At 29.8% G+C, this 8305-nt stretch overlaps 1 protein-coding gene across 1 annotated transcript; it reads left to right on the top strand.

Annotated features, from left to right (window-relative positions):
* Positions 1-3024: 3024 nt before the first annotated feature.
* On the top strand, positions 3025-4729 carry LOC149227791 (phosphoenolpyruvate carboxylase kinase 1-like). The gene is made up of 3 exons (XM_089375564.1): positions 3025-3632; positions 3736-4038; positions 4162-4729. Exons 1-3 carry the CDS (start codon positions 3128-3130, stop codon positions 4203-4205), a joined length of 852 nt encoding a protein of 283 aa, XP_089231690.1. The 5' UTR covers positions 3025-3127; the 3' UTR covers positions 4206-4729.
* The last annotated feature ends 3576 nt before the right edge of the window (positions 4730-8305 follow it).

Here is an 8305-nt window from a genome sequence, read left to right as displayed (position 1 = left end):
AAGGTTCGTTGAGGAACCAAAGTGGGTTAGGCTTCTGGTACATTAGGGTATTAAATGTCATTCATCATGAGTGTCTTAACCCAACTCACTATTAATATCTCGGTTTTTTTAATTTTAGGTAGCTTTTATTCCAATAATCACAATGTGCTATCATTAAAATTGTATTTATAAATATAAAAGTGAATGTCGAAGGGAGTAGGTTAATTTTATTTATAAGTCGAAGGGAGTAGGTTAATGGTTTGGTCATTAGAATTAGCTTTTGAGTACAATAGTTCCATTTCTTAAAAAAAAAATTATTAGAACAATTATCTAAAGTGACTCACTTATAAATTTTCTAATTTCTAATTAAATTTTAAATAAAATAAATAAATTAATTTAAATAAATTATTACAATTCAAATGCCAAATGTTATTTTATTCAGATTTTTAATATAATTAAATAAAGTTGAAAAAAAACTCAAGTGTAACATACTTCTTTAAAAAGAATTAGTCAATAAAAAAACATTGAACATTTTATTTATTATTATTAAAAATACTCGCAATACCATTTGTTCCATTAAAAAAAGAGCGCTAATGTGGTTCAAAAAGCAATAAAAATAAATTAACCAACTCTATATCCTTGCACCAATTAGCATATATGATCCAAATTGTATGGAATATGAATAAAATGTACGTTGTTAATTTGATAAACTAATTCAAGTTTATAATATGTAAAATCTTATACAAACTATTCATCTTTAAAATTCAAAGTAAACATCAACGAATTAGTTTATAAATCTTTATCACAATTTTTATCATGGTATAAAATGAAAATGAAAATTGTAATGTAAATATTATAATTTTTATTTTTCATATACGCTTTTAATTAAAATAAAAATAAAAATAATTAATTTAGTTTTATAAATTAAATAAACATAAATTAATTTATTTCACAATATATTTTATGTTATTTAAAATAATAAATGAAAACATAAAATTAGTTAAATTAAAAATTATTATGGTTATTGTTATTATTATTAAAAAAAATAATAAATTAATTAGTGAAATCAGATATGTGAGGTATTACTTATAATTCAAGGTTTACAAATTATAAAAAAGAAAATTAAAAAAATATAGTCTAAACATTGCAAGGTTATGGTTTTTATTTTTATTTTTCACTTTGAAATTTGTAAGAATTGCAAATTTGAATTGTAAAATTTGTGAATTTTTTTATCCACTAGATTTATTTATACATTCAAAACTATATACAAGTTTAGAATTTTCCAAAAATTGTATTTCTCTGTTTATCTTACAAAACAAAGAACATAAAACACTTAGATTAAAATTATTAAAATCTAAATCTAAATCTAACTACTTCCCTTTAAACTCTCAATATTACAATATTGGATTAAATTAGGGTTCGTTGAGGAACCAAAGTGGGTTAGGCTTCTGGTACATTAGGGTATTAAATGTCATTCATCATGAGTGTCTTAACCCAACTCACTATTAATATCTGGTTTTTCGGTTTTTTTAATTTTAGGTAGCTTTTATTCCAATAATCACAATGTGTTATCATTAAAATTGTATTGTAAATATAAAAGTGAATGTCGAAGGGAGTCGGTTAATGGTTTTGTCATTAGAATTAGCTTTTGAGTACAATAGTTCCATTTCTTAAAAAAAAATTATTAGAACAATTATTTAAAGTGACTCACGTAAACTTATAAATTTTCTAGTTTCTAATTAAATTTTAAATAAAATAATTTAAATAAATTATTACAATTCAAATGCCAAATATTATTTTATTCAGATTTTTAATATAATTAAATAAAGTTGAAAAAGAACTCAAGTGTAACATACCTCTTCAAAAAGAATTAGTCAATAAAAAACATTGAACATTTTATTTATTATTATTAAAAATACATGCAATACCATTTGTTCCATTAAAAGAAGAGCGCTAATGTGGTTCAAAAAGCAATAAAAATAAATTAACTAACTCTATATCCTTGCACCAATTAGCATACATGATCCAATTTGTATGGAATATGAACAAAATGTACGTTGTTAATTTGATAAACTAATTCAAGTTTATAATATGTAAAATCTTATACAAACGATTCATCTTTAAAATTCAGGGTAAACATCAACAAATTCCAAATCCACATTAGTTTATGTGAAGTTTTCTCTTTTTTTTACATAGTGGGAAAACCTATCATAAACTAACATTTGAATAGTCGTCTTTGGTTGCTATCCACAAATGCATGTTGACTCATCACTGGAATTTGTATTTAAAAGAAAAATTATAAAGTGGAGTATGTCAATAAAAGAAAAATAATTAACAATATGTTATCAAAAGCTTTAGAATTTACAAATGGCATAACTTAACTTCCTATAATTAAAAATAGAGCCTCTTTCTTTAGTCTCTTGTTTTCCTATTTTATCTTTTATCTTTTACTTCTAATTATAGTTTAAGATTTCTACATGCATTTATATAGATTTCCATTTTACCGAATCTTTATAATTCTTTAATTTAATTTAGGGATAGTTAAATTAAACCACATATAGTCACTACTATGTAACGTGTTAAACTCTCGTCTTAACTTCGATTCAAGCATCGAGTACGCCGCAATTTCCGACATCTTCCGACAGTTGTGGGGTTACGGGGTAGAAAATAGTCAATTTTTTATTCAAACTAAAAATTCCTGTGTTCTCGACTTATCAAGCCTTGTTGTACACGGCATGTGTGCGATTTGGGTACGGCAGATCTGGTACGGATAGTAAAGTAAAGGCATCGATATGGAGAGACCTTCATTGTAGTGGAAGTAGGAACTCAATGGCATGAATGGCATCCTTATTCTGGAACATTCCGACGCCGGCCGCTTAGCGTTTGCCAGATTCACAATTTTCCTTTCCACAACCAAGAAATTCCAAATCTTTGGTCTTGCGACTTGGAGTCTACGTCTCCCTAATTGTACGGCAATGGCATGACTTTCAATGCCGTACCAATTGGGATCAAACGAATTATTCGCTGCCCTGTTCGTCTTTTTTACTACCCGGCTTACCTGCCCTGAACTAAAGCGGGCAAGCTGGGCAGCTTTAGTATCTTTAATCTTTCCACAGAGTAACAACCCAAGAACACACCAGCAACAACAATGACGGAGGCCCTCCTTCAAAACTATCAGTTGCAAGAAGAAGTGATCGGCAGAGGCCGATTCGGAGTCATCAGGAGATGTTTCAACCGCCAAAGTGGGCAACAGACTGCCTGCAAAACCATAACAAAATCAGATCTGCACGATTCCGTGGACAGAGAATGCCTCAACAACGAAATCAAGATCATGCAGTATCTCTCAGGGCATCCCACTGTGGTTTCACTTCATGACGTTTATGAGGATGATGAGTATCTGCATCTGGTAATGGAGATGTGCTCAGGCGGAGATCTGTTCGATAGAATCGTTAGCAAGAAGAAAACAGTACCCTTTTCCGAAGAGGAGGCCGCAACCATCCTGCAAAAGTTCATGGAGGCCATCAGTTACTGCCACTCCATGGGAATAGCCCACCGAGATATAAAACCTGACAACATTCTCTTTGCCAATAATTCAAATTCTCTCGCTCAAATCAAGCTCGCAGACTTTGGGCAGGCCTCCTTTTTCTCTCCAGGTATGATAATTATGTTAGCCCCCTTCCCCTGTCATTAAAGTCAGAATTTTTTTAGCATGGATTAATGAATCCCTCGTTAAAACCCTCAGATTAATGTATGCAGGGGAAGAATCGATTCAAGGAATTGTGGGTACTCCGTATTACGTAGCACCGGAGGTGTTGGAAGGGAAGGATTACGGTGAGAAAGTGGATGTGTGGAGCGCAGGGGTAATCTTGTACATAATTCTGAGTGGAGTTCCCCCTTTTGTGGGAGACACGCCGCAGGAGATATTTGAGGCAGTCCTGTGTGGGCGCCTTCGCTTCCCATGTGATCGGTGGCTGTCGATATCACACTCCGCTAAGGACTTGATACGCCGGATGCTCTGCAGAGACGTGACCAGGAGATTGAGCGCACATCAAGTCCTCGGTATTCCCTCTATTCTTTTCAACCATTTTCTTCTAATCGTGAATTTTGCAACTTCATTACAAATTGTTGTTGGGTTGTGTAACGTTCATAGAATATTGATGGCAAATATTCGTTTTGCTGCAGAGCATCCATGGATCACCACTCATGCGCTGCCTAATCTCAGCTAATTTGATTGGTAGAATGTTTTTTGGGTGCGTTGGACAGTTAAAGTGGGATCCCCAAAAAACAATGAGATGTCCTGTTGTAAAATACGGTGAAGCCTGGGGTAGAGATTCCAGGTTTGAGTCTCGTTATTTCCTTTATGGCAGGGTTGTCTGCTCGGGTTCTTACAGTGGGCATGTTCAGGATGAAAATAGTACCTCGCCTAGAATATTTTTGGGTTTTTGTTAAGATCTATCTTTAGTTTTTGGTTGAGGATTCATCTCATATGTAACAGGCTTTTCAAGTGTAGAACGTGGCATATGGTATAATACAGAATGAGGCATATGGTATAATACAGAAGAACTCATGATACAGAGACCCTCTGTGCAATGGGAGATGAGTTCCGTGAGGTGTGAGAAAGGTCAGTAGATGATAGGTCAAATCACGGCTGCATAGTGTTTGATATACCGTGACTGTAAATATGTCAATGCATAGAAATAAATATACAGAAAGAGCATTTTTAGCTTCCGTGTCTTCTTCTCGACTCGTGGCAGAAATAAATTTATGTACTATGGGTTCTTCTGAAAATATTAGATTTATCTTAACAATTCAAAAACGAGTCACTCATGTATACTTTCTGTTTAGAACAATTTATGTAAGATTTCAAAAACCATGTTTCAATATTATTGGGCTACTTTTATCCTCGCTCTTGTCACTATTTTTTTTTAGAGTCTATTTTTTTTTAAGTTTTTATGAAATCTAAATTTGTTAAATTATAGGATGTAATGTTAATATGATTAATATTTATATTATTATATGATTAGTACAATTATATTAAAAATATTAATGTGGTTAATATGGTTAATATAATTGAAAGCTTTATAAATATAATAAAAAAATTATTGCAATAAAAAAAATGTTTTACTAATACACACATTTACCTGATTATTCATATATAAGAAGTTATGGAGAAACTTATGAGAATTGGAATAATTTCTAATCCCTAAGAAATTAGTGGGTGGGGAGCCACATAGCACAGATCTAATTTTTTAATTTATTCAAAGTAATGAACCATTTTGCTAAATAAAATTTGCTTATATATAAATGAATGTTATAAATAATAATGAAGAACTTATCATGGATGAACTTATTAGAATTGGAATAATCTCAAATCCCTAGGAAATTGGTGAAGGAGGGAGCCAACGCAACCTAACAAACCCTTTAATACACTATAGTCGTTGATAAGCATTAAGACTAAGCATATGCTCCACATATTCCGTTGAGAATTAATCTAGGCCATCAATTAAAAAAAAAAATTAACAAATCCTCATCCACCTTAAATTGAAATAAAAAGCTTTGGCAAATATAATTTTATTTTATTATAATTATATATTTTTTTTAATAAAATAAGTTATTATTTTATTTTATTAAAACATTTAACTATTGTTAAAATATGTGTAATATATCCACCATTTTATATGATGACTCCATCCATCATCAAGACTACAGAAAACCTTATGAGTAAAGAGAGTCTTTTTATAAATATTTAAACATTTAATTTTATTTTATTTTTCTAAATTGTGATTTTCTTTTTAATTATTAAATTGTTTATAAAAAAATATTAACTATCAATTCAAGAATATATTAATATATTATTTTTTGGTTGGTGGTTGGAGAGTGTATGATTTTTCATTTAGTTACAAATTTGACAACATTTTCATTATAATTACAAATTTGGTAACACTTTTACCGATCATTTTATTAACTAATTTAATTATATGGTTGATAACTGTTAATAAACTTAAAATACTAATACAAGCCAGAAAAGCAATTATGAAAATAAAATTGATATAAATTCAATTTTATTTATAAATTACAAATCCCTACTAGTAAAATATAAAATAACTTAATAAATTTAATCATAATCTTTAATTAAAATATACATATTATTTTCTTTCTTCTTTTCAAGAAACCACATCTATCAACCTAATAAATAAACATACATTCAAATTAATAAATAAACATACATTCAAATTAATTTAAATATTAAATATAGAATAATTACCCATCTACTTCACTCTTTTTATTTAATTATAAAAAATATCTATTTCTTTAATTATCCAGCACTACCTTAAACAATATAAAATATTATCTTGAGTGGGTTACATCAATTTTATGTTTAATTACTATGCGTTATAAAATATTTAATGATTAGTTAAAAATATTATTTTTAATATATATAAAATAAAAAATAAAAAATTATACCATATATTAATATATAAAAAAATGAATGCTACATGAAAAAGGTTTTTATGATGTGTATATTTAATTTCTTAATAATTAAAAAATAACTCTTTATAATTTTTTTAATATAAATGTGTTTTTAAAAAATTATAAATATTTTTGAATGAATTAATAAATATCTAATAATTGTGTTGAGAGACATATTCTCCAATTCAATATAAGAGCCACGTGTGATTATGTCCATGTTTAATTTGGAGTTGACACTCATCTCTTTTAAAATAAGAATAAGAATAAAAAACCAAATAAATACTTGTGGTATGCTCCAGATGTGATAAAAATATTTCACTTTCACTCTCATCCATAAATAAAATATTTCTATATAAATATGAAGTAATGTAATTTTATATTAACTTTAGAGGGACATAAAGTAACTAAAAAAGAAAAAAAAACTTATATTTTCACTATGTCATTATGAGCAAAATGTCTAATTCTTATCTTTTTAAAAAATACTTCAAAACACTTAAATAAACATTTTGGATATATATTCAAACTAATTTATTTCAAGATCAATTTCATATGTGTGTGCGTTATTGACTATAATAAAATATTTCAATGCCAAAAAAAAGTAATTGAAATTAAAAAATTACTTGAGTTCTCAATAAAAACAATAAGAGGGAAATGCATAATTCATTCAATTCTTAATATAAAATTAACATGTGGCATTTAAAAATTATTACTAATGATAAAGAAAAATCAATATGGGTCTTAGATAAAATATTTCAATTCCCATGTTAAGTAAAAGGCTCCACTATCAAATGTATACATGTTTTTTTTTAGTAAGTTGAGGCTTTTGTATTACTCAACAAAACATAGATACATAATTTCTCTAGACTACTCCCTTGGGAGTTTGTTTCTCTTTGACACACTTCGACAGACAAGACTCAAACTATGAAACCTGCATGTAAACCCCAATACCAAGGAAACCAAACATAGTTGTGCACCCAGGCTAAAGACAAGAGCATTCCCCCCAACCCATTACATTGCCAACAAATAAAACTATCATGAAAGACCCATATAATCACCATAGATGACACCTTACTAATACAAACATAGAGTGCCTAGGTTGGTGACAGAAGCATAAAGCCGCCATATAAAGCGATGCCATCAAAACAAAATTATCAGAATAAACCCATTTACATGTCATAGTTGGCACCAAAATAAACTGGACACAAAGACATATGCCAGGACAAGTAAGAATAACAAACAATATTCATGACCTTAGAAATAAACATACACCTGCGCCAAGACGAGCGAGAATATCAACCAGTATTCAATACCTTAAAAATAAACTTACACCTTGTATCTAGGCTAAAAACTAAATCATAATCTGTCAAATTGATAAGCCTTCTAGCTTGGTTACTGATCATTGTTCAAAGAGGAGATTGTTGTAGGGACCCTCACACTAGAGGAGGGTCCATCAAACCACCGCTATCTAATTCACAAGTGATATGGCCTTCCACATGCACTAAGTGGGAGTCAATCTTGTCCAGGGAGAAACATTAGTTTCTAAGTATCCTTTTGGTGTCTTCCAAGGAGGAGAAGACATTTTACTACTCCACTTGCTTGTATTTCAATACCAGACCTAAGAGTGTCTTCATCTGCCAGTGCAGGGCCACTGTATTCAAGTATTTCTTCTTCCTACCCCTGGTGTGTCCAGGGTCAGGAACCCATGCTGACATATCCTCAATGCTCTTTGAGTCCAAATGAGATTGTCTTTCAATCCCTGCTTGAGTTTCTAACTTTCGAATTTCTTTCCTAGTCTCTGGAAGAACGAAATTGAAATAGGTGGCAGTTGAGTAGTGAGCAAAGAGTCTAGATCCTT

The sequence above is a fragment of the Pinus tabuliformis genome, chromosome J, assembly GCF_031772625.1.
Source record: "Pinus tabuliformis cultivar Carrire ecotype Pingquan chromosome J, CPIR1, whole genome shotgun sequence".
Classification (NCBI taxonomy): domain Eukaryota; kingdom Viridiplantae; phylum Streptophyta; class Pinopsida; order Pinales; family Pinaceae; genus Pinus; species Pinus tabuliformis.
Note: the sequence above shows the minus strand (reverse complement) of the source record. Positions and strands in the feature narration are given on the sequence as shown.